The sequence below is a fragment of the Pezoporus occidentalis genome, unplaced genomic scaffold (genome assembly GCF_034315485.1).
Source record: "Pezoporus occidentalis ecotype Australia unplaced genomic scaffold, CSIRO_AGI_Poc_V1 ctg122, whole genome shotgun sequence".
In the NCBI taxonomy this organism is placed as follows: domain Eukaryota; kingdom Metazoa; phylum Chordata; class Aves; order Psittaciformes; family Psittacidae; genus Pezoporus; species Pezoporus occidentalis.
The window spans coordinates 1,605,915-1,632,450 of NW_026913016.1; the positions used below are offsets into that span (position 1 = coordinate 1,605,915).

At 38.3% G+C, this 26,536-nt stretch overlaps 1 protein-coding gene across 3 annotated transcripts in view; it reads left to right on the plus strand.

Moving 5' to 3' along the window:
* The window catches only part of ZC3H13 (zinc finger CCCH-type containing 13), a 46,761-nt gene extending 20,484 nt beyond the window's left edge, over positions 1 to 26,277 (plus strand). For 2 of the 3 annotated variants that reach the window (XM_062607375.1, XM_062607377.1), the window contains exons 6-20: positions 543 to 682; positions 1,199 to 1,356; positions 2,663 to 2,860; positions 4,236 to 4,409; positions 6,930 to 7,240; positions 8,249 to 8,713; positions 10,012 to 10,194; positions 12,985 to 13,528; positions 14,600 to 14,703; positions 15,113 to 16,132; positions 16,975 to 17,490; positions 21,603 to 21,758; positions 22,655 to 22,855; positions 25,022 to 25,189; positions 25,786 to 26,277. In XM_062607375.1, coding sequence (XP_062463359.1) covers positions 543 to 682; positions 1,199 to 1,356; positions 2,663 to 2,860; positions 4,236 to 4,409; positions 6,930 to 7,240; positions 8,249 to 8,713; positions 10,012 to 10,194; positions 12,985 to 13,528; positions 14,600 to 14,703; positions 15,113 to 16,132; positions 16,975 to 17,490; positions 21,603 to 21,758; positions 22,655 to 22,855; positions 25,022 to 25,189; positions 25,786 to 25,952 — 4,505 coding nt within the window. In that variant the 3' untranslated portion in view covers positions 25,953 to 26,277. The remainder of the gene's footprint in view (positions 1 to 542; positions 683 to 1,198; positions 1,357 to 2,662; positions 2,861 to 4,235; positions 4,410 to 6,929; positions 7,241 to 8,248; positions 8,714 to 10,011; positions 10,195 to 12,984; positions 13,529 to 14,599; positions 14,704 to 15,112; positions 16,133 to 16,974; positions 17,491 to 21,602; positions 21,759 to 22,654; positions 22,856 to 25,021; positions 25,190 to 25,785) is intronic. The other variant, XM_062607378.1, reaches the window with a different exon arrangement.
* The last annotated feature ends 259 nt before the right edge of the window (positions 26,278 to 26,536 follow it).

A 26,536-nucleotide genomic window follows, 5' to 3' on the forward strand; every position in this document is an offset into this window, starting at 1 on the left:
TTAAAACAGAAATAAACTCTTGTGCATTAATCCAGTGAGAGAGGTTATGCAGACCTTTTAAATTCAATTTGTATATATAATTAAGTGTATCAATTCATTTGCGAGATACTCTATTACACGAAGCTCTCTAGTAACATGCTTCAGTACTTGGATCTGTTTCATATGAGATTTCCCAGTTAAGTAGTGCTCTACATATTTTTGGATTTCATGAAGATATACTCCTTTTTGTTATTTAAATATAAATAAATGGTTTACTGAGTTTTCCTTCCTACCTAAGCTTAATTGATGTAAGTCTCTGAAAGAAGTTAAGGTGTTTTTGTTAATGGAGTTTAAAAACTTAACTGCAGTTTCTGTGGAACTAACTGGAGTTTTTTCAAGTTTACACACATAATTAAAGAGATTTGGCTTAGCTTCATTGCTCCATTCATGCAGTGCTTAAAAGTCACTGAAATATTTCTGTGTTGCATCCAGTATGCTAAATATTATTATTTCATATGTAATTGTTTACTAATCTGTTTACCTTTTTCATTTTTTTAATAAAGACTCTGATAATGGAGATGTTAATTATGATTATGATCATGAGCTGTCTTTGGAAATGAAGCGCCAAAAGATTCAGAGAGAACTCATGAAATTGGAGCAGGAAAATATGGAGAAGCGAGAGGATATAGTCATTAAAAAAGAGGTTTGTATTATGTCAATGTGAAATTAAAAATAAAAATTCAGGAGCCACTTCATAGCCTTCTAATTGTTTCCTGGAAAACTTAAGCTTCCTCGGCTACAAATGCACTATTGTATTACATAGTAGTAAATAACTGGTGTATGTGTATCTAAGTGTGGGACTTGGATGTTATTTGTGAGAATCTGGTCAATCATCCAGCACCATAACCAAGTGTTCTGCTTTATGAAGTCTGCTATTAAATGAGTAGGACAAACTTGAATGCTCACTGGGCACATATTGATTTTAAACTTTGAGTTATAGTTTTTGTGATGTATTACAGAGTGCATCATCTTATCTGCACCCATCCGTTTCCTGTCATCTTCCTTTTATGATGTTCTCTGAAAATGATAGTTAGTTTATTTGAGGTAGATGTGTACATGGTTAAGATCTCAGTCTCAGGCTATTACTGAATTTACGTATTTGACCCATACAGTCAAGCTCTTGAGCATCAGTATCGGTTAATATATTCTTTTCCTCAAGATTTCTCCAGAGGTGGTTAGATCTAAATTATCGCCATCACCATCACCGAGAAAGTCTAGCAAATCTCCAAAACGAAGATCCAGTCCCAAATCATCTTCAGCTAGTAAGAAAGAGAAGAAAACATCTACCGTATCTTCCCCACTCCTGGATCAGCAGAGGTCAGTATGTAAATGCATCTTGCGAGAAAAGTGAGAGAACCACGCTGATTTTTTTATTACTGGGCTTTTCATAAATAATATGGGTTTCATTATCCTTGCTTTCAGCACTTTTGATTCTGTAACCTCAGGTGAAGTTGTCTAAATAGTGCATTGTGAATCATCTTACGCAGAAAACTGTTACATTAATATGGCTGCCAGTTGATTAATTTCATGGTTTACAAGCAAACCTTTTCTCTCTGAATGTCCAGAATCTCTGAGAGGTGATGAGGAAATATAAACCATTAAAAAAGTGGGAAAGCAGTTTTATTTTGAGACACTGCAGCCTGTGAAGTAGCTTTTCTAGACTGAAGTGAAACTTTTGTAATTTGACTACCTGCACATTCTGTTGGTATTGCATATTGCTGTTCAAGAAATAATGTTTGACATATTGACATGGCAGGAAATTTTTCAGAATTCAGGAGGGGAAAGGAGGTGGGGGATGTGAAGGGGAGGGAAAACGCAAAGACAAGGTATGTGAAAATCACAGGAAGTTTGTACTGGGTACCTTGCCATGAAAAGTCAATCTCCAAAAACCTGTTTCTAAGTGATTGCTGGCTGCAGGACCTTTTGAATGACTACAGCACTTAGATAAGAAAGAAATTACAGTAGCAGAGTAAGCAGACACATCTGTATTTGCTAAGCAAAAATTCCCTTTAAAACAGGGACAAAACAATGTTATTTCTGCCATGAGAATGTACAGCATGGGGTAGTATGCTGCTGACATTCACTATGCAGTAGTATCTAGTTCATAGGGTTTATGTCAGTGGTAGTTTATATGAAAAAATATATACCATTTCATATCATGGGATGCATAGTCAAAAATATTCTTTATTCTGTGTCTGGTAGTTAACGTTAAATTCAAGACATGAGTGGATAGGTCATTTTGTGTATGTGATTAGGGTTTTGCATTGTAGACATGGGAGTCTAAACAGACAAGATGCTTCATTGAATTCTTGTTCTCTGATGTGTGCAGTTCATGCAAGGGCATTTTAACTTTGAAAACTGGTTCTGTCTGAACAGGAGCAATTCCCATTTTTGTTCCCTTGCTTCAGAAATAAAGGTTATAAGTGGAAGAGCTCAATGTGAATTTTTACCATCTACAGTCGAGTAGAGTTATTGAACACTGCTTTGCTAATGGAGTGGTGAATCCCATCCTAAAAGCCTCAAGGCCCTTTACATTATAACTTTCCTGCCAGCATCTGAGAAATCATTGTTTGAAGTAGTTGGCAGTCCTTCATTTTTCTTCCCCCTGTTAATCTGTCTATAGGAGTTCTAAAAGTAACCAGAGTAAAAAGAAAGGCCCCCGTACCCCTAGTCCTCCTCCTCCAGTACAAGAGGAAACCCCCCTGGGGAAGAAACACAAAGAAAAACATAAAGCAAAAGAGCGTTCAGAAGAAAAGACAAGGGAGGTGAAAGAAAGAGGCCGTGACTTTGAAAGGCATAAGGAGAAAAAAGAGAAGCAGAGGTAAGTTATGTTGCATTAGTAGCTTTTAACATTAATGTAACCTTGCTTATAAAGTTATCTTTCATAGAACACTGAATATTAAGGGATTTATACTTTGCCAACAACCTCTTTGGTACTCATTAAATATTTTAAGTGTGCTATATAGATGTATTGATGGACTAATTAACAAATTGGTAGGTTTTAATTATATAACTTAGTAAGTTTGTAAAATACCCTTTTGAAAGATCCATTACTTCTCAGGAATTGGACTTTCACCAGTGGAGCAATTAATTTGCCAAAATCTTTATCAAAGTATTCACTTGTCTCTTGCCTGCTCTTCTGAATCTTAAAGCACTATTATCTTTCTAATTTGGCACTTGAAGGTTTAAACTCTACATAATATTCAGTAGGTTAAAAGTGTTTCTGAAGTAGTCAAAGAGTACTGTGATTTTTAGAATGACTTTGCTTTTGCACATATATACATATGTGTGTGTGTATATATATAAAATGGTGGACTAATATGACATTTTCTGAAGCGTATGTGTCCATTTAAGTTGAAAAATACAAAATCTGCATTTTTAAGTCATGTATTCTCTTGATGAAAATGGGTTACATGTTCATGTTTACTTTGTATCTGGCATAACAAAGGAGTGGAAGACCAGTAGGCATGTATTTTTAATTGATTAAATAAATTATATCACACTTAGTTTAGACTATGTTATTTCCCTCATGCTTGTACATTCCCATTGCTGGAAGGAGTTCATAAGCAGTAGAAAAGAACATTCTAGGTAGTGCTGGAAGGGTCAAGAGAGTACTTGGCTTATTATTGTACTATAATCGGGTATTGTTGTGGGGACTGCAGCTTTTTATTTCAGTGCTGGTTTTTTGTCTTTTTTTTTTTGTCGAAATAATAAAAATTAGGAAAGATTCATCAAGTCTTCATCATGTACAGTAAGTGAAATAGTTGAGGGTTCTGACAGATGCCTTTGATTCATTTGCAGCTGTGATTAGTGTTTGAAAATGTCTGTGATCTTGAGGCTTCCTAAATAAAGTTATGATATTACACATTTTTTTTTAATAGAGTAGCAAGATAATCCTACATGGATAGGAATTCTGTTTCATGGACACATGAAATACTGGGTATAATTATGAGAATATAATTTTGGATTTACTGTATTCTAGTTTTGTATTTTACAGTTTAGTAATTAGCAAGAAATTCAGTGCATGTCTTGCATTCTTGAGTTTTTCTAGATTAAGGTAATCTCATATGTAGAATTATGGGTGGAATATATGTTTCTATAAGATTGTTCTTGATCTTGTAAGCACAGGTTCTGTCTTGGGGTTGTAGTAATGCCATATTATACCTGTTGAACAAGCTGCTGTTTATGTTTCCCAGGGATGCCTCTGAAAGCTCCCATAGACAGAAGCGTTCTCCAAGTCCTGCAGATCATTCTGGCAGTAATTCTTCCCCTTCCAGGGAGTATTCACCACCTGCTTCAAGGCGAAGACAAACCTCCCGAGCTCCAGCCAAGTCAGCCACTCACAAGCATAACTTCTCACCGTCTCGCAGGTGGGAGGTCAATTGCATGGGTTTTGTTTCCAGGAATAGTTGTAGTTTAGAAACTTCCTCTGTTGATTTGTGTGTCTGTTGTGAATATGTGTGTGCCTCAAACACCTGGACTCTGAGAATTTCGGGTGGTTTTTTCTTTTTTGCCGAGTTACTACACTGAGAATACCTGTGTTGTCAAGAATACAAGTCATGGTGCAAGCTTCCATTTATCACTCCCTCTCATATGTTTTGGCTTCAGGTGGAACTTCAAAAGTCCGATATGAGACATAGCCTGTGAACTTTTTATTTCTCACCTTCCCCTTTCTTAAAAAGTAGAAAATGTGAGAAGTCTTCCATCTTGGAGATGAGGAAGGAGCAGAGTTTCTCTGCTCCAAAATGAGTAAGGTGATACACAGATCCTGGCTCTACACATCTTTCCTGAAAAGCAAACACAATTGGCTAAATGGTACAGTACGAGGACAATTTCAGAGACCCTTTTTGCAGGAAGCTTCAGGGAAATGATCATCCTGCCAGTTCTAGGGGCCTTGGAAAAAAATCTTTTACCACCCGTTAAAGAGGAAGGAGGAGACTTCTTATTTTGTTCTGAAGGAGTCTGTAAGCTCAGGTTTAGAATGGCACTGCTAAATACTACTGCAGTCCTATGTTTGTATAATGGAGAGGAAAGCATCCTTATTTTCAGCACTTCTGTTGAAGGGTGGGAGGAAGACACCAGATGTCATATGTATCTGCATGATGATAAAACAAGCAAAATACACCCATCCATTCAGAAATTCTAAGAGTTGTAAGCAAGCTCTTTGGCTGCTGTGGTGACTCAGTTCAGCTGAACAATGTTGTATTGTTTTAATCTAGATGTCACTGATGGACATTTTCTTTAAATTAGATTGTGTATAGGGAAGGGAGTAAAGCAGCCTGTTCTGCCTGCAGCCAGCAGTAGTAAGGAAACTGAGAAATACCTTTGCAGCACCCTTTTCTCAATGTTTTTGTTTTGTTTTGTTTTTTTTTTTTCTAATCTACTCTGTATTTTACTCACTAGCACCTGCTTGGGGGTTCTGTGCAGATGTATCAAGTGTGTGGAAAGGAACATTAAGCAGGGAAGACAAATGGGCCTTCTTCTAGAAGCATGGAAGGATATTTTAAATGTTTTGTGTCCAAACCATTGATAACCTCCCATGCAAGCCAATTTTGGTGACCCCATGTTTCATGATAATGGTTTCATGGGGAAATGTAAATGTAGTCTTAGTTTAAAGATGGTAAGTCATGGAATTATATTGTATTCTGTCAGCCATTTCTGACCTTGGCAGAATTTTACTTCGAGTGCTTTGGAAATTTTGCTACAAATTCCAGGCCGTCTGTTTCATCTGTATGTGACAGTGTCACATACAAATTGTCATTTTAAAGGCTGGGATGTTGCAGAAGATTGCAGAAGTACTACTGCCTTTGATAAAGTAGTCCCTCATTTGTGAATCACCCAAAACTGAGAGCTTCATCTGGATGATCTGGATGTTTACTTGAAGTCACCGACACTATGTATGGAAGTTCAAAAGTGGGAACTAAACCACTTAAGTGGGATTTTTGAATATGGATTTTCCATGTGTGTTTTTTCTGACTCCTGCTTTTCTCTTTGGAATCTCTGGAATTTTGTGAAGCAGAAAGGAGTCGGAGTTAAGGGTAATGCATATTTCATGTAAAAACATACTTGCAAATCACTTTGATGCTGATAAGGGAAAAATACCCTTACTACCGAGCTCAAGGGTTTGAAATGTGTGTCCACATTAGACTCTGTACGGATAATGTATTACAAGGAAATTTGTATTACAAGGAAATACTGTTGTGTAAATGATTTTTAGTTGAGTGAAGGGATTTTGAAAGTGAGAGACTCTTTATCTGCATTTTCTTATCCTATTAGCTATGAATTTTCCTTGTTTGTGTAAATATTCATGTTTGCTAAAACCTTTAAGTAGACATGTATATGGGTTTTCTGGATCAAGGCCTAAATTGTTTAAAGATCAATGCTTATAAGAAAAGAAAGAAGTTAAAAATGCACAAGAAGGTGACACTGATTCTTTTATAAAGAATTGAATGCTGTTGGAAACAAAAGAAAAAAAAATTCCCCTTAGGTAACACTGTGTAAAATGTTAACTGCCTAATTTTACCATGAATTTCAGAAAGCATTATATATTGAAGAAAAAAATTGTTCTTGGTTTGGGAGTGGGGGAGAAAATAACTTTCTTTTCTGACTCCTCTCTCCCTTCCCCCAGGAGGTAGTTGTGTAATATAATTTTGATTGAACAGCTTGTTCCTGGATAAATAAACTATTGCCATTTAAAGAAAGCATAATTTGAAAGGGTATTCTTGGTACCCTTAAGGGAAAACTAGTTGGCGTTTTATAGAAAGAGCACTTTCAGCAGACAAAGAGCAGAGAATACACAAATTGTTTTAATCACTCTTCTTGGAGGGCATAGTAAAAACTTTTCAAATCAGGTTATTACATGTGTGCCTATTCTAACTCTTTATTTGCAGATCTGCTTCCCCATCAGGTCAGCATCATTCTCCCATATCCTCCAGACATCACTCCTCTTCATCGCAGTCAGGCTCCTCTGTTCAAAGACATTCTCCTTCCCCACACCGCAAAAGAACTCCTTCTCCATCCTATCAAAGGACAGCTTCCCCACCTGCAAGGCGATCATCTTCTCCATATCCCCCACATTCTTCCTCTTCTCCTCAGAGGAAGCGAAGTCCTTCAAGACACCGATCTCCTGGAAGAGAGAAGGGAAGACATGATCGTGATCGGACTTCACAGTCTCATGACAGGCGCCACGAAAGGCGGGATGGTATGAATAAAAAAAACCACTTCAGAATAATTTTTATTTCTTTGCAAATTGGATTTTGAAACTTAATTGTCAAGCTGTGGTATCTGTCCCAGTGGCTAGGGGGTGAAGAAAATATGGGCTGTGTTATAGTTCCTGTGCTGGTGGTGCTGTCTTCAGGGACTGTGTTCCTCAAAGGACTGCCTTATATAGGCTGAGCTAGTTGTAAAGATCCTGTAGTCATTTGTCTAGGTGTTTCTTGTGTGATGACGTGGTGGTGTCAGTAGGTAAGTGAGCTTCTCTTAGTATCAGGCATGTACTAGTGGATTAGCTGAATGACATCAGGATACTTGCGAGTGAATAATACTCTTTTCTGTGAGGTTCCCCAATGCTAATCCAGTCCTCACTGATTGCTCTGTTGTCCTTTTAATTGACATTAAGTGAGGCGTGTGCAAAGAAACAGTCATTCCCTCTGGAAATCTGTAAAGCTGGCTGGGTAATTTGTGATGAGCAAACATGCTGTTTCACTCAAGAGACAGCTTTCAAAGAGTACATATATCAGCTTTTTGTTGGAGTGGTTGTAATGCTGCAGCAGTAACATTATAAATATGTAATTAAAAAAGAAAAAGGCTTTGGCAGGGCACTGAGGCCTTAAAAGCAAGTGGTCTAAATATAGCTTAAATTTCCTGAAAATATATGTGTATGGATTAAAAATGAATCTATGATTGGAGGAAAAAAATGACCCTACCTTAAAAGTATTGAAGTGTGTTTGCTCTAATACATTTGAAGTTTATTTTTATTACACTTACTGTCTTTTGAATAGGTAAATATTTGTAAAGTACAGATTCAAATTCACAAAAAGATCTTTAGAGCTTACTGAATGTATAGGTAAATACTCAACATGATCTCCTTCTTACATATTAGTTTTGAGTTGCTGTATGTCAGAAGTGTGTTTTGACAGTATTATTTGTGTGCTTAACTTTTGCTTGCTTTGATTCGATGTATAACTTTTAAAAAAAAAAAATTTTACAGAAGCTAGAGGAAAAAGGGAAAAAGAAAGAGAATCAAGAGATGATCGTGATTATGACCAGGAGCAGAGTACCTCCAGAGATCACAGAGATGACAGAGAGTCCCGTGATGGAAGAGATCGAAGGGAGACAAGAGACAACAGAGATCGGAGGGAGACGAGGGAATCCAGAGATACTCGAGACTCCAGAGATACAAGGGATTATAGCAGAGATACTAAAGATAGTCGTGATCAGAGAGACTCGCGCTCCACACGGGATTCCCATGACTACAGAGACAGAGAGAGTCGTGATGCCCATAAAAAGGATGACCAGTATCAGGAGGACTTGCGCAGCTACGGGAGATCACATGGCAGAGAGGATAGCTCTCGGGCCGAAACAAGGAATGACTCCAGAAGTGACTCCAGAAATGAGAGCAGAAGTGATAGAACTGGCAGAAGTCGAGGCAGAGGTCCGGAATTATCTGACAAGGGTATTGCATTGTTTAAAAAACTAATAAGTATCCCTAGAGTTGGAGATTAAATATTGACATTCATACTGCTTTGTTTGATATTTGATAAGGAGGTGCTGCCAAATAGCTCATGCTTTTAAAGCTATGTTCAATGCTATTGTCATTAAATTAGAACAATTGCTTAAATTTATAGGACTTACATGTTCTCCATTCTTTAAAGTAGCATAACATTGGTATTCTGCCATCCAGTTTTAAAACAAACCCTAACCGTTACACCACTCTAATTCTGCAGCCCTAGGTTTTTTCATGGGCTGCAAATACAAGTAAGGGGCATCTACAAGAAAGCTGGAGAGAGACTTTTTACAAGAACATGTAGGGATATGACAAGGGGGAATGGTTTTAAACTGAAAGAGGGTGGATTTAGATTAGCTATAAGCAAGAAATTCTTCATTGCAAGGGTGGTGAGGCACTGGAACAGGCTGCCCAGAAAAGCTGTGGCTGCCCCATCCCTGGCAGTGTTCAAGGCTAGGTTGGATGGAGCTTTGAGCAACCTGGTCAAGTGGAAAGTGTGCCTTCCAATGGCAGGGGAGTTGGAAGTAGATGATCTTTAAGGTCACTTCCAACCCAAACCATTCTATGATTCTGTGTTTCTGTGTGTAGTTGAAGGTTCATAGGGGGCAGTATGTTTCAAAGTACTGGGCAGCAGGTTTTTGGTGTTCTCTGAAAATCAACTGCATGTCATAGGTACTTGAAAACCACCTTTCACAGCTTTCCCTGCCCTGCCATTCTATCCCTTCTTGATTGACCAAAAAAAAAAAAAAAAGGGATTTTAACCTGTGGCAATATTTTTGAAAGGCTGATGCACCTCATGGAACAGCTTCTCTTTTAACCATCTATAGAAAATAGAAAATTTTGGCTTTCTCAGGTTTATTGTGGCAGGGAAATGCCATATAATTTTTACAAGAGAAATTACCTCTACTTTTCCTGCTTATTCTTGCTGTACAGTGTATAAGCTTACATGCTGCTCAGAACAAATGTGACCTGGCTTTTGGACTGTTCTGTTTCTAGCCAGGAGATCTATGCTATGACCAGGGCATGGTAATTTAAAAAAATCTTGATTTTTGGAGTTTGAAAATAATAACTTTACAATTAAAACATGTAAAATTGGAGTTGTTGGTTAAATAGAGTTTGGCACTACAATTTCTATTTCCATGAGCAATTGATTCAAGTTTATTAAAAGTTACTACTTTAATTGGTATAAGTATCAGTGGTTTTCCTTACATGTGGAAACTGATCTCTTATATTGCTACATCTATTAGGAAGTCGTGGAACTAGAGGATCCCAGGCTGATGGTCACAGCAGTAGTGGAACCTACCATGACAGCTGGGACTCAAGGAGTAGCTACCCTGACCGGGATCGCTATGACAGTCGAGACCAAGCAAGGGATTCCTCTTTTGAAAGAAGACATGGTGAACGGGACAGGCGTGACAATAGAGAAAGAGGTATTTCCATGAGTACTTCTACACTTACATATGTAATCAAATGTATATGTATGAATGTGTGTATTTCTGGCTCCCTCCTTATTCTTCCTTGTTCTGCCCCCACACCATTAATTCATAAATAACTCGACACCGCAGACTGACACTGGTCTTGTCCTTAAGTTAACTTATGTAGTAAGATCACTCATTGGCAGTGTATGTATGAATGCTATGGCCTTTCTCCCTCTCTATAGCTAGATGTTGGCACCTTCTGTTTTTATTCATCCATATAGTCTTTAAACAAACTAAACTTCTTCAAGAGATTTCATTGTACAACTTCAGTGTGAAACATCTTTTCCTCTTCTTTGCCTCCACCTCCACTTCATATGCATACACATATAAGCTTAGAGTCATAATTGCATTTAATTACTTCTGCACCTGGAAGAGTGCTGTGTCTTTAAGGAACTTAGTCCCAGCTTTTACTCACCAGTTAAGAGAACAGGACGCATCAGGGAAATGAAAGTAGCATGGAACTGAAAAGAGGAGCCGTTAAGAATAAGTGTGAAATTACAGTGTTTTTTTCTATCTTGAGTTTTGATTTGGAAGTGATAGATAGGCTCTAGCTGTTGCTTAACTTAATTTTTACAAAGGGATGTTTTGTAATATCAGGGGGTGCTTTTTGGCCTATTGAAATGTATCTGTTGTTGCTTGTTCTTGTGGAAAGTTCTGCTTTAGATTCTCTCTCGTCTTCAAGGCAGGATTTCAACAGACCTAATCTCTAGGTTTCCTTTTTCGTGTTAGCTGAAAAATCCTGCAGTCTGAATGTGTCCTGGGGGTTGGCTTTTGCAGAGTAGCTTTCATCTCTTCACCTTCCCACCCAAGAAAATCCTAGATATAATGTAATTTATGCTCCTCATATCATTATGAGTTCATAAATTATTCAGAATTAAATCCCAGTCAACAGAAAAAAACACCTTCAAAGAAAATACATGTAATCACAGTAAAATAAATTTATAGAAGGAAAGTTGCTTTGAATGGGTTCTATTTCCCTTTTAGGAGAAAAATGTAAAGAGCTGAATGGAGATAAAATTTATTGTTTTCTTACTTGAAAAATTTATATCATTTTTTGTGGTAGTAAATCCTCCTCAGAGTTATAATTCAAGACACAGTTTCCATAATTAGACCACAGTCTTAATGTTTGTCATTCAAAGAAGAATTGAGATAGATTTTGGTTGCTATTTGATTCTGTAATATGTAAGGAATCATTTTAGTCAGATTTTAAAATGCAAGCTTGCACATTTGAGCTGCCTTTACTCAACTATGGCAAATAAGTTGGATGTTCCAAACAACCACTGGAGCAGCACTTCAAAAAATGAAGTCAGGTAAGAAGTGCTCAATATCCACATTTAATTGTCTAATAAACTTCCAGTGTCTTGATTCATGTAAGAGTTTCATGTGGATGCTTTGTCACCAAAACTGACATAATAGATAAGAGTTACAGAACTTCTGGATAAAATCTAACACTTAGTATGCACAGTAAATCATAGTATTATAGGCACCATAGAAAGAATGTGAAATGTGTTCACGGAACCAATTGCATGGATTGATGATTTACCTTTCACAGAAATAAGTGTTACATCCATGGCAGAAATGTTACTCAAGTTTGCTTTTAATTTTATCTGGCAACAGGAGAGCAGTAAGTCGTTGTTAATTTGCTCAGAAATGAAAATTGATTAAACCAATGAAATGCACATATTATTGATTTGGTCTTGTTCAAATTCTGCCTGCTTGCCCCTGGTGGATGTTGTCTCAATTTACAGCAAAGTGCACTCTTGGTCTCAGAGTAATGGACCGAAAAATACCAACTTCTATTCATGCTATTTTTTGCTCTTTTTTATAGTGCTTTTAATATGTATTGTGGAAAAATATTTTTATTGATATGTTGTAGTTCAAATACTATTTACAGCAGAATAGAAATTGTTATGAAGTGGTCAAAATTTATAGAAATATATGTAAAAAAATCTGAAACATAATTAACAAAATGCAATGAAGTCTGTGGAAAGTAAATAAATCGGGTTTCTCTCCTTCTTGATCAGTTATTTTCTATGTAAGTTTAGTTTTCTCCCTGACTCTAATCTACTGATCAAGCTTCTAAAACTTTAGGACTCTGTAGTGAATACATATGAAAATTTCCAGCAGTTCTGCTTCCCCTATCTCATCCTCACCTCTCCCTTTCCTGTGGGTTTGGTTGTGTATTTCTGAGGAGAGATCTTTTCTGTAATGAGACAGGTCAGAATTTCTTAGTTGGCAGTAACTTACTGCGTATTGTAAACAGTGTGAATTCTTGTAAAGGCTGTGACTCTTAACAGGCTTAGGAAGTAAAATTTTCATATAGAAGCCTTAGCATTGCATATCAATGTCATTCAGAGCTTTTTAAGATCTTATACCAGATTTTGAATCACTGAGCAATGTAATAGTAATAGCTAGGCTGTGAGGTGTATACTTGCCTTTTGAAGCCATTCAGAAAAATCTAGTAGAAAATAAAAATTTTGTAGTAGTTCTTTGGCTAAAATAAGGAATGCCTATTAAATACTGAAAAGCCTTTTAAATATTGAAAAAAAATCTTTCAAAATTGGTACTGTTTTTTGTTTTCTTCCCTCCCCAAGAAGAATTTCCATGTTTCTGCAGGGAGTTACTTTTCATTTAAGACAAACCAGTATCTAAATTGTCAAAAGCTGTTGGAATTTTGTTAGTGTAGTGGAAGCAGTTTATGTCCTGTTAGCACTTAGTGATCAAACCCACTTTTTTTCACAGATCAGAGAGCAAGCTCACCAGTACGGCATCAAGGACGAAGTGATGACCTTGAGCGGGATGATAGAAGAGAAGAGCGAAGGGGAGATCGGTCTGATGACAGGAGAGAGGAAAGGGCCCGGGAGAGGGAGAGAGAAAGAGAGCGGGACCGAGAGAGGGAAAGGGAAAGAGATAGGGAAAGAGAAAGGGAGAAGGAAAGAGAGTTGGAGCGAGATCGTGCTCGGGAACGGGAGAGGGAAAGAGAGCGGGACAAAGACAGGGACCGGGAGCGGGACCGAGACAGGGACCATGACAGGGAAAGGGAACGAGAGCGGGAGAGGGAGAAGGAACGAGAGCGAGAGCGGGAGGAACGAGAAAGGGAGCGGGAGCGAGAAAGAGATCGTGAGAGGGAACGAGAAAGGGACAGAGGTCGAGACAGGGATAAAGAAAGAGACCGCCAGAGAGACTGGGATGACAAAGAAAAAGGAAGGGAAGACCGCAGGGATAAGAGAGAAGATATCCGAGAAGAAAGAAGCTCAAGAGATGTCCATGAGGAGAGAAAATCGAAGTGAGTAGATCTGAATGTCACTTTGGTCTCAGAAGAAAAAAAAAAAAGGCAGTCTGTTACTGCTGATTTCAGTATGTTAGTAAGCAAGGGAGTATCATAAGGGAGAAGACAGCCTGCTTATGTAGAGGCCTAGTCTGGCACCATTTCTACCCTGCATCTGTGTGGCGCACACTGGTGACCCCAAAGTCAGTACTATGGTGATGAAATTAATCCAATGCTTTGTTAGTAGACAGTTGTGGAACTACTCAGGAGCTAGCAATTGAGTCAGACAATGTCATTTTCCTTTCTAAGTATACTTGATTGGCCTTTCCTTTAATAAATGCAGGCATTCTTGGAAACATAATAGCAGTCTGTGGTACCTTTTGAAGCCTGGAAAGTCAGATAGCAGCTAACAAGGTCAGGGTTCATGACTTATTTGTTAAATTTCTGTGGAACATGCATTACCCTTTGCACTGCTAAATTTTCAGTCCCAGAAGGCTACCAGTGAAGGCGTGAACAATATCCTGAGTGAATGTGTGGTGCCTCTTTTAAGTGCGTAGCACTGATGCACTTTTTTTCTTCCTTTTCCCTTTTCATTTAATACAATAAAATTCTCACAGCTTTGTCAATACTGGTCAAAGCAGTGTTGCCCTGAATGGTTGCTTTGCTTGGAAGTTATGAGTAGTTTTTGCATGAGGGAATTGTGGATTCCTATAAATCGGCATGGGCTCCCCCAGTCCCCAGCAAGCATCTAAGTGGGGGTTTAGCTGCCAGCTGGAGGCAATGCACTGCAAGGGTCATTGCCACAAAGAAAAAATTATCTTAATAATCTTTGATAACTTTTTGCTAAAAAGATAGTCATCTGAAGTGTTTGTGTTTTAGTTTAAGGTATCTTACAGTATGGTCAGAAAACTGATCATGCTTGCAGTTTTGGAATAGCAACTTCAAAAACTACAGAACTCCTGGCATCCTTAGCTTTGTTGTCTTCTGTATGGGTTGCTTAGACTTCAGGGATTGTGTTGATTACTCAGTGAATGACTGTTTTCTTTAAAGAATCCTGAAGTATTTTGACTTTACATGTTTCTTGTGCAGAAAGCGTCACAGAAATGAAAGCAGTCCAAGTCCTCGTCAGTCACCCAAACGTCGTCGTGAGCACTCTCCTGATAGTGATAATTACAACAGTGGAGATGATAAAAGTAAGTAGGAGCAGGCTGCCTCTGCAACTGGATCCAGGTTACTCTCTGCTTATGGAAAATAACTTGCAATCTTAAATAGACAAAACATGGGGAAAGCTTTTGTAAGTGTCCTCTTCCCCATATTTTTATGACTATTTTTCTTAATCTGTACGTTTGTTTCATCTTAATTTTGTCACTATATGTTATGTCTGCCAGGTGATAGTGACTTCCACATCATTTGTTTAAGATGCATGTTTACCAAAATGGAAAGAAGCCTGCTGCTACTGCAGCAGTTGAAAAACTTTAGAAATGTAGCTGAAATAATGGATTGTATGTTTTAATTTACACTTTTTTTTCATGTACAAGATACCAAATGTTCACATGTTCTCCTTCCTAAACAATGCAGTGCATCCTTTTTCCCATTTTGTAGATGAAAAGCACAGACTTCTGAGCCAGGTTGTGCGGCCCCAGGATTCCCGGTCACTGAGCCCCTCTCATATTTCAGAAGAGCGTCAGAGTCGGTGGAAAGAAGAAGAGCGAAAATCAGACAGAAAGGAAAGTTCCCGGCGTTATGAAGAGCCAGAGTTTAAAGAGAGGGTTTCTTCAACAGATAAGCAAAGAGAGCAGCCAGACGTTTCAGAAGGCTCCCGCTCCAGGGTTCAGGAAAATCTTGGACACCGTCCTTCTGAAGAACGAGATGCTTCTGATAGAATGCATGATGACAGCAAGAAGAAGTCTAAGGTACAGAAAAAGGCCACAAAGAAGAAGAAAGATGATGACAGTGGGGTGGAACGGTATGCTAATGAGTCAACGACTGAGGAAAGCCAGGTCTTTTCACCCAAGAAAGGTCAAAAAAAGAAAAATGTAGAGAAAAAGCGGAAGAGATCAAAGGGTGATTCTGAAGTTTCTGATGAAGAGATTGTTCCACATCATAAAAAGAAGAAAGGCCCAAGAACCCCCCCTGTAACAAAAGAAGAATTGGTTGAAGCACCACCTGAGAAAGCTGTGGCAGAAGTCCCCCAAAAAAGAGAAGATACAACATTCAGTGACTGGTCAGATGAAGATGTTCCTGAACGTGGTGACATTGTTGTTCCAGAAAGAAGCACTGAGGATTCCCATAGAAAAAGTCACAGGACAAGAGGAGAAAAGGTGGAAGCCCCTCATGTTACTATAGAGGATGGACCACACCGTAAACCTGTGGATCAGAAGCGTAGCAGCAGCCTTGGTAGCAATAGGAGCCATGCCTCAAGCAGACTTAGATCTCCTTCCAATGAGTCAGCTCATCGCAGTGGAGATGACCAGACTGGACGGAAGAGAATCCTGCACAGTAGCTCTAGAGACAGGGATAGGGACAGGGACAGAGAAAAGAAAAGCTTAGAAATCACTGGGGAACGGAAATCAAGAATTGATCAGTTGAAAAGAGGGGAACCCAGTCGCAGCACATCTTCAGGTAACAAGATACATTTCAGTGAGACTGACCTACAGTTTCATATAGAAGTCTGAAGGCAAAAATCCCAATTCATTCTTGGCTGTATGCTCTTTTCATTTCTAATTAGTGTGAAGGGAGAGGGGGGGATGCTCTCTGCAATTCATTGTAAAGCTAGAGTGAATTAAGATTCCTGCAAGTGTTACCATATTTGAAAAGCTGGTCCTTAGCGGGCAGGATTATCACTTTGTTTATACAAGAACAGCCAGATTCAGTTCTACTGTCTGGGGAGTAAAGTAATTTATAGGACAAAAAAAAACCCCAACCTTGTAGAAGGAGAAAATGCTTGTGCTAACAGAACATTGAGATAGTTCTGTCATCCAAATAATGTTCTTAAACTCATCATTAACATTTTGATATGGAAATTCTGAAATCTATGCAAAATGAGGTAGATACTTTCTTCCTAAAGCACTTTGGCTCTCTGTTCTCCTCATGGTTACATGCCTGAAATGATTTTTCTGAATTTATCATTTGCTAGCCAAATTATTTCTAGCTTTTAGAAGATACATTTTGAAAATTCAGCATATTTCTTTGCATCTGTTTCTGAGTTAAAATGATGTACCTTTGGTTTGGCTTCTGTTATAGTGGAAAGTAGCCACTAAAAATCTTTTGTATGAGTGGGATAAATTTTTTATATTTCTAAGTAAGGTTAAAGGTATAGACAACCTGAAAACATTATTTATTTTAAGATAATGCATTTGAGAAGTACATTTTCATACCTGAATCTTTAAAATGCTTTGGTCTAGTAAAATGGTATTGCGTTTATGTGCTGCAGTCACCATATGTATTTAAAATATTTTATTCAGATCGTCAAGATTCGAGAAGCCACAGTTCAAGAAGAAGTTCTCCTGAATCAGATCGTCAAGTCCATTCCAGATCTGGGTCATTTGATAGCAGGGAAAGGCTTCAGGACCGAGATCGACATGAACATGATCGAGAACGAGAGAGAGAGAGGAGAGAGGGAAGACAGAGAGACTGGGACCGAGATGTTGACAAAGACTGGACGAGGAGCAGGGAACGAGAGAGGCTCCGAGAACGAGAGAGGGAAAGGGAGAGAGAGAAGCGACGGGAGCTGGACAGAGAGAGAGACAGACAGCTGCCTGATGCTGCTGAAAGAGAGAGAGACAGAACTCTTGACATCTCCTCTCAAAAAGAATCAACAAAACACAGTGAAATGAAACTGGACAGAGATCACGAAAAGGAATTTGATGGTGTTTGTCGGGATTCAGTGGCTTCAGAGAAGGAAAGAACAGACAAAGATCTAGGACCTTTACCAGGTTTTGAAGATGGAAATGAGGCCGAAAAGGTGGAGAGTTTAGAAGGTGAGATATTCTGTGAAATTGCTTCGAATGACAAATATTTTATTCTTGCCTTTTTAACATAGTGCTGAATTGACCTGTAGTAGATTAAGGTTTGTTGAAAGGTTTGTTAGCTCTCACTTCTTTGCTGTGGAAGCTGGCAGAATAAGAGAGAAACCTGATGAGCATCTTCTTTAGTGTTAGTTGTGTATATTTGTTAATTTCTAAAGAAGTCTTGAGGGAAAGAAACATAAATGATGTGAGGTATAATTTCGTTAAGGTGTGATGTTTCTGAATAGGCAGTTTTTGAAGGGTAACACCAACATTTGATTGCCTTGTTATATCATTATAAGATATGTTTCTTAGTGTGAAAGGGACAGGTAATGAGTGAAAAATAATTAGTGTTGACTTGGAACTGTTCTTTAGGGTTTTTTTCTGCAGTGCAATTATCATAGAAATGACTGTCTGATTAGTAGGTGAAACATATGTATGGCTTCGTACAACAGTCCAGAAATGGCTTTCCTGAGGTAGTGGTATTAAATGCGGCTTCAGTTTTCTGGCGCTAATGATACTGGGGAAAGCATACTTGGAATTAATGATTAAATTAAGGGGCAAACAGTGACAAACTCTTAAGAGTTTTCCACATGGATTAGACAGCTTGACATCTGCAATCTGTATTAACAGCATAAACAAAGAAAGAGTGTAATCCAGGGTAACTGGTGTCCATTACTGTTGTGTTCAGTAAGTTGAGGATTTTGGTGATTGCAGGAGTTTTCTTCTCCAAAGTCTGTTGGAGGAAAAAAAGGTATTGTCAAATTTGGAATTTTTGGATGTTTGGGGTGGTAAGACCTGAAGTCCATAGTCTTAGAAAGAGAAACAAATTAATTAAGCCTTTGTAATTTGACACAAGATAACAGGACATTGTCTCATCATATTTGCATTCTTAATAAGAAATATCTGTAGTGTTCATTGTTAATTTGGGCAGTTAAATCAAATGTTGTCTGGAGAGAATGATGAGGAATATTTATTACTTACTATATCTCCTGATATACCTGATCTCCAGATATACCTGATCATAGAATCATAGAATACTTCGGGTTGGAAAAGACCTTAAGATCAAGTTCCAACTCCCCTGCCATGGACAGGGACACCTCACACTAAACCATATCACCCAAGGCCTCGTCCAACCTGGTCTTGAACACTGCCAGGGATGGAACATTCACAACCTCCCTGGACAACCCATTCCAGTGCCTCACCACCCTAACAGGAAAGAATTTCCTCCTTATATCCAATCTAAACTTCCCCTGTTTAAGTTTTAACCCGTTACCCCTTGTCCTGTCACTACAGTCCCTAATGAATAGTCCATCCCCAGCATCCCTATAGGCCCCCTTCAGATACTGGAAGGCTGTTATGAGGTCTCCACGCAGCCTTCTCTTCTCCAGGCTCAACAGCCCCAACTTTCTCAGCCTATCTTCATACAGGAGGTGCTTCAGTCCCCTTATCATCCTCGTGGCCCTCCTCTGGACTTGTTCCAACATTTCCATGTCCTTTTTATGTTGAGGACACCAGAACTGCACACAGTACTCCAGGTCAGTACAACACGGGAGCAGAGTAGAGGGGCAGGATCACCTCCTTTGAGCTGCTGGTCACGCTCCTTTTGATGCAGCCCGGGATACGGTTGGCTTTCTGGGCTGCGAGCACACACTGAAGCCTGCTCATGTTCAGTTTCTCATCAACCAACACCCCCAAGTCCTTCTCCGCAGGGCTGCTCTGAATCTCTTCTCTGCCCAACCTGTAGCTGTGCCTGGGATGCCCTCTGGATGGCATTCCTTCCCTCCAGCGTATCAACTGAACCACACAGCTTGGTGTCATTGGCAAACTTGCTGAGGGCGCACTCAACCCCACTGTCCATGTCAGCAACGAAGATGTTAAAGGAGACCGGACTCAACACCGATCCCTGAGGGACACCACTCGTGATTACTTGCAAAGTGGTCATTAGGGGTGACTGGTACAGTTGAGAAGATCCTGTTTAAGGAGACTGTCTGTGGAGTGGAAGCACTTATCAAAGATAGTATTTGAGCATGGGGAAGTCTGCTCTGTCTTACTGCAATGGAGAGATTTCAGTGGTTTTTAAGCTAGAGGAGGGAATGATACAATAAATCTGAGAGTACAATGTGGTAACTTCAGAAGAGTTGGTGAAAGGCTGTTCCTGGGTATATCATGTGGTTCCAAGAGGGCACCTGTAACTAACAGGCCATGGGAATTGTGTTCTTAGGTCCAGCCTTTCAGCAGACTTCTTGTGTTTTAATGTGCATCCTTTGGTGTTTTTTTCCGAGGTTGTCTTGTAAATTCCCTGAAAATTATCATGTGCAGGAAGTTATGGTATATTTAGGATTTACTTTTTTTAGAAAAATGTCTTTATAAAATACTAAATGGCATTCCACTTAATCAAGGTATAGTATATAGCATGCTTATAACTTTCTACCGTTTAATGTACTTTATTGTCTTTCATTACTTTTATTACTCCTGCTTATAACTGCTTCTTTTAGCTGACCAGTATGTCATGGTTTTAATGCAGAATTAATATTGAAGTATATTTCTGGAGAAGAGCAGTAAAGATATAGTAGTAGAATTACGATCTGGGATTTATCAAACTTTGATTTGAAATTCAAAACTGAGAAAAATCTTTTTTTTTTTTAATCATGTATTAACAGCTATGGATTATTACTTTTAATTGCTTCATAGGGTAATTCTTTAATGGTTCATCTGTGCTGTCCAAACACATGTTTATGGTGAGCTAGTATATCTGGTAGATCAGTGTGGAGGCAGAAGATGGATCATAGACAGTGAATATTTAAAATCATAAGGCACAAAATGAAATCCAGTACAGATCACCTTAATTTCCTTTTAGAGTGGAAAAAGCTTTTAGAAAATGAAACATAATTTACAAAGCTGATGATGTTAAGGAGGTGTCTGGCATTTACTTGAACAAATTGCTGTGGTTTATTGTCTGACAGAATGTGTGAGGATGTAATTACCAAATTATTTTAATATCTTAAACCTTAATGTGTTTGCTGTAGCATTGGGCTTAAATAATGCCCAAGATGCTCTGTGCTTCCTCCAAAGTGCTGCCAGGTGGTCTGAGTAGTTAATTTAAGCTCTGCTAGCATGTCTTTTACTTGCTTTTTTTCATGCTGATTTTTAGGTGAGTTGAGGTGGTTTTCAATTCTTCTTTTGTAGCTTTTACAAAGGCAAGCAACAGCAAAAAAAAGTTAAAGCAGAGGCAGTTTCCCTTCTGGCTAAGGGACCTGGAAGGTGCTAGAATAGTCATCCACAGGGGAGGAACCCTGTAAAGTCTGTCTAGCTCTTATAGCCAAATCATAGCAAGTACTGTGGTGGAGAACTCTTAAGAAACCCTGCGTTCAGGGCAATAGGGTTTCTGAATGCTTGAATCAGACTTTTCTGTCTTGGAGGTGAAAGAATAGCTTCAGGTGTTCCTTTCGTAACCTATGTAACTTTGAATGTCTTGTGTTTATAGGCTTTAAGGAATGTTTTTACATGTACAGAACAGGTACTTGTATATGCATACAGCATGTGAATGGCAGGAATGTAACAACAATGAAGAAGTTTGACATTGCTTTCTAAAAACTCTTCTTGCGACTTCCACAGAGAATCTAAAAGTGGAAAGAATTGCTTCATTCAGGATATCTTGCACCTTTTTATTTTGGGGGTTTGTTACTTTCTTTTGTAGAGCCTTTGGACTGAATCCTGAGTTTAGATTTGTGTGCAGAGGTATCTGAGACTTTGTGGTGCTAACTTAGATGTGTATTATTAACTACAGATTAGATATCAGATAATCAACATATGCTTCTTCTGAATGTCCTCCTCTGTGCAGTTTGAGTAATATTGCACACACAAAAAAAAAATTACTGCAATATATAAAATGCAAACTGCCACATTATGTATGGGATAAATAACTTGTTTCCATTAAGTTAATATTTCTTTCTATGTTGGATATACTTGTTCCCAAAAGCTGGTAGTTTAGTTTGCTGAACCTCTTTGTTTTCAGGCTGCTTAACACATGTTTAGAAAACAAGAATGATTGCTTTAAAGCAACAGTATGTATCTGTCTGCAGGAGGAGAAGATGAAGCAAAGATTGATGATGTACAGTCACTGGGGTCTGGTGCTGGAGAATACGAGCCCATCAGTGATGATGAACTGGATGAAATTCTGGCAGGTGATGCTGAAAAGCGGGAAGATCAACAGGAAGATGAGAAGATGCCTGGTAAAAGTATAGCAAAACCCCTTTTTATTATTTAAATTTAAATATAAATATTAGATACATTTGCATATAATGCAGTTGTGATATTGACAGTATTTCTAAATTAGGAATGCAGTTTGTATACTCTTCAGCATTTCTTTGTTCTGTGATAGGTAAGTCTGCAAAGCAGAGAGGTTAAGTACTGGAGCTGTTTTGTGAAGTAATATTTAGCTTGTTTTATACAGTTAGAAGGGTAAGCTTTTTGGTTTTATAAAGATTTTTCCATTTATTTCATTTGTTTTGACCATTATTAGGAACTGATATTTTTATGAACAGATTTTATCCGTGCTTGAATGCTTCCCAAATGCACTGGGAAGCACGTAGTTTTATAATTGTCTTGAGTTCAGTTGGGTCATCTGAGCTGTATCATTGGTGTTTGTATTTTTTATGATGAGCATACTAGAAAAGCAGTCATATAGCTATTAAATAAATAGTATAACTTCCCTTTGGAAAAAAATATCTATCATCCAGAGTTGAAACATTAGCTTTTGAAGCATTTAATTTGGATCTGTCATAGCATGTTTAGTTTTACTGTGACTTCTGTGAACGAGTAGGTGATGTGTCCATATCTGCTGGCAAAGCACGGTCTGAGCAGCCTTCCACAAAGGATTTGCAATAAAAATAAAGAAGAATATTAGGGGTGGGATTTTTTTTAATCCAAGAAGCTATATATTTGTATGCTCCTTTTTTTACCTAAGAGAATTTTGACACTTGTACCTGAAGTGTCCAAGGATCTGGCTTTGAGAACTGCAGAACAATGCCTATCTGATATGCTTTGCTTTTAGGAGAGGGGGTTATGCAACACGTCACATTAATCAGCTTTGGTAAGGGATGATGGTGTGATAACTCTGTCAGTGTTTTTGCAGATCCTGTGGATGTTATAGATGTAGATTGGTCGAGCCTTATGCCAAAGCAGCTGAAAGAACCACGTGAGCCTGGAGCTGCACTCCTAAAATTCACACCAGGTGCTGTTATGTTGAGAGTTGGCATTTCCAAACGTCTGGCAGGACCAGAACTCTTCACCAAAATTAAAGAAACTTGCCAGAGAGCATTAGAAAAGCCTAAAGGTAATTGTTACTGTAGGGGTTAAACTGCCTTTTGTACTTAGTGAAAATCTTTCTGAAGTGTGCATTAATTAATAAATCTCAGATAAGTAGAGAGGAAAAAAAAAAGCAACCCAACCCTGGCTTCTCCCAGCCCTGTTATTCTCCATGAATGTCACTGCTTGCTTGAGCCATTTAAATTGTGTAACTAATAGTCCTGGGCTGTTGCTACAAACATTTTCAATGCATCATAGGTAGCATAATTTGAGATGCATACTTGGTATTAGTAAGTACTGTAAATGTCCCACTGAAATGTTTTCAGTTCTTTTTATGCAGTATTAGTTTTCTTCTAGTTTAAAAAAAAAAAAAATCTCTGCTGTTATGCTTAAGAATAGTGATAATAGAAGGTTCTCCAGCACTGCCTCTGAGCTGTCTTAAATGTACTCAGATTCAGCTGGACTTTGCTTTGGAGAGGAAGGGGGATTGAAGTGCCTCCAATGGTTTCCCTTTGGTGTGTACAGTCTCTCACACATCAAAGTTGCTATGTGTGGAACTGCCAGTAAGGTCTCAAGTGCAGGCATTTCCTGTGAAATCTGCTGGTTCAGGGTTCCCTTCTATAGTGATTACACAGCCACAGCATGTATATTCTAAACAAAGGCACAAATATGGTGTCCTGAAAAGTGAATGAATTTGAGCTAGACGTTTAGTTTGCATTACAGTGGAAATACAGTGTTTTCACTTTGGATTGGTGGTATAATTTGTTTCCCTGTTTTATTCTTGAGTTTGGTGGTCCCTTCGTTGTTCTAATTGTGGATACAAAGTTTCTGGTAATAGACTGAAATGAAGAAAAAAGGGAAATGATAGCTTTTTAATTATTATTCTTTGGAAACAAAAATCTGTAGTATGTGATGGAATTGAGCTTTGTAGCTGACATCCTCTGTTATATGCAGTTGTTTCCTCTAAGGGTATAGACATGCTTACTTTCCAGATATGCTCAGCATCTGGCACTATGCACTCTGCAAGCTGTCAGTGTTACCTCTGAAGTGGCCTTTTTGTTTCTTGTCACTTATTTGTGATGTTGATTGTCCGTTGAGTTTGTCTGGATGACTTCAGTGCAATTCTTTTTAACCTGCCCTTGATTTCCTGTAACTTTCTTGTCTCTTTTCACCTTGTCTAAAAACTAGTCTTGCTCAGCTTCATCCAAATTCTCCAGGTGTTTTAAAAATGCATCTTTGTTCTGTTCTGTGTGCATACTGCCAAACAATTTTTGCTGTTAGCTGCTTTATGTTGCCCAGTTTTGATGCTGACTCTAGTAAGGTATTAGATTCTCTGATAAACACCCAATGGTTTACTATACAGTGGTGGCTGCGTTGGACTCAGCTGCATACACTACCATTTTTAGAGGTATTTTTTTCAATTGTATTATAATCTTCCTATTTATTGTAAAAGGGTTATAAATCAGTAAGCTGCAGCCCAGCCATGTGCACCCTTTTTTGTCTTTGCATTTCATAGAAACAGACCAGTTGCAGAACAAGACTCACCTCAGGATCTTTTGTTAAAGTGTTTAAAGTCTTCTAGCTGCACGCTGCTTCTTCTGATAAATGTATTAAAGGACTAGTCCTGCCACTTTGAGTATTGTTAACAAATGTTTTAGATGAGCCAGTAGGAGGGGATAGCTCATTGGCATCTCTTGACTTGTTCTCCAGGTTCATTCGGCGTCTGTAAAAGGATTATTCTACATAGGAGTATTTCACTTCTGCACAGCCATACAAAAGGCCTGTGTGGACACTAGTATGGTTATCTGATGTCTTGCAGAGAATGGAAACTTAGACCACTTTCTGGTTAATGCTAGTAGTAAACTCCTTTTGTCACACACATCTGAACGTAAATGGTATCCCTTCTTCTGTCCCAGAGCTTTCATAGATTTTTAGGCCTCTCAGTGATTGCTGTCTGAACATTTATTTCCAGTGCTTGATCCTACATACAAACATACCTGTCCTTCCCTTTAAATGGTTGAGGATTTACTCAGGTTTTGTATAAACTTCAATATCCTTTTTTTCCCCGAACCTTAATATTGTTTAGAAGGCCGAAATACAAATAGTAAAACTTTAAGAAGTTTCATATTACTGGCTATTGGTATTCAGAGATACTGTGTATATGTTGATCTCTGCAAATATCAATTCTTTCTAGATGCAGAAAACCTTTTTGAACATGAACTGGGGGCTTTGAACATGGCGGCACTTCTACGGAAAGAAGAGAGAGCTGGTCTTCTCAGTAATCTGGGCCCCTGCTGTAAAGCACTGTGCTTCCGAAGGGATTCTGCAATTCGTAAGCAGCTAATGAAGAATGAAAAGGCAAGTGCTTCATTTCCAGTGCTTGGTCAGAACATGGAAACACAGATTCCATTATGCAAAGCATTTCTCTAGGAACATAATTTTTGTATTTGTTGTTCTGAAGTAAGCCTGGTCCTTTAAATAACGGAGAACAGACTTTTATTTAAAGAGGTTGTAGGGTGTTTATTTTTTACTTAAGATGAGAATTTAATTTAAGATTGACAGTAGACGTGGGTGCTGTTTCTTATTTGAGGGTTTCAATTCTGAAGATACGTTTTCTATATTCAGCGAATACATTCTAAAAATAACTTACTAAAATAAAATTTCAGAGACAATTGTTGAGTAATTCTGCTTGTATTTTTATAAGAATTAAGGATTCTGCTCTTCCAAGTAAAAATTGAAAGAAAAAAAATACTTTAGCCATTTTTGCACTACAGTAGATTTTATGATCTTGCATGCTAAATAGAAAAAACATTAATTCTCAGTCTTTTCTAGTGAATATGTATGGTTAAACCTCTAATTATTGAGAGTACTTGAGGTTAATATCTCAGTTTGCATGTTAAAAGCCATCATTTTCAGTTCTTTCCCTTTTTATTTTTCATTTTTAATTTCAACAGGGAGCAACAAAACAAACTTACACAAATTCTGCAGCAATGGACAGTGACTTGTTACGGTTGAGTCTACGGTTGTTCAAACGGAAGGCTGTGTGCCAAGTTCCTGGGCAGGAAAAGACAGAAGATAGTAAAATTCCACAACCAGCTATCCAGCAAGAAGTGTGCGTGTCTTGAGCAAATGACCATGGTGGCACTTTCTAGTTGATTTCCCACTCTCAGTGTTGGTACTGATGTTTAGAACCAGTTGGTTCAAAAGCAGATGTAGAAGATGGAAGAAAATACTCTGTATGTGCGCAGATAAGAATCATTGGGTTTGGATGTGAATAAAAGGGGTAAAAAATAAACAACTTCTGTGTGAAGTTCTCTGCAAGTTTTAGAATATTGAATCTTACGCTGTAACATAAATCTGTTTTATGGTGCATGCAGTGTAATAATGTGAAGATGTCTGGTTTTAGAGCAGTTTATAACACCGCCTAGTATTAAACTGAAGAAAACTGTTTGCATATCTCTTTCTTCATTATGAATGGGGTTTTCCACCACCACCCTGGTTCCTCAGTGCACATACAAAATTTCTTAAATAGCTTGCTTCCTCAGAGTCTACTCCCGCTTTCCAAATCCCTTTCTTATCACAGCAGCCTGTGGTGTGGATCTGAACCCTGATAAAACTCTAGCTCTTTTCCATCTTTAGTTTAATTCCTGCTAATTTCTGGACACAAAAGTGTTGTCACTTAAGGCTCCCCTTCTTGTTGATGAAGGGA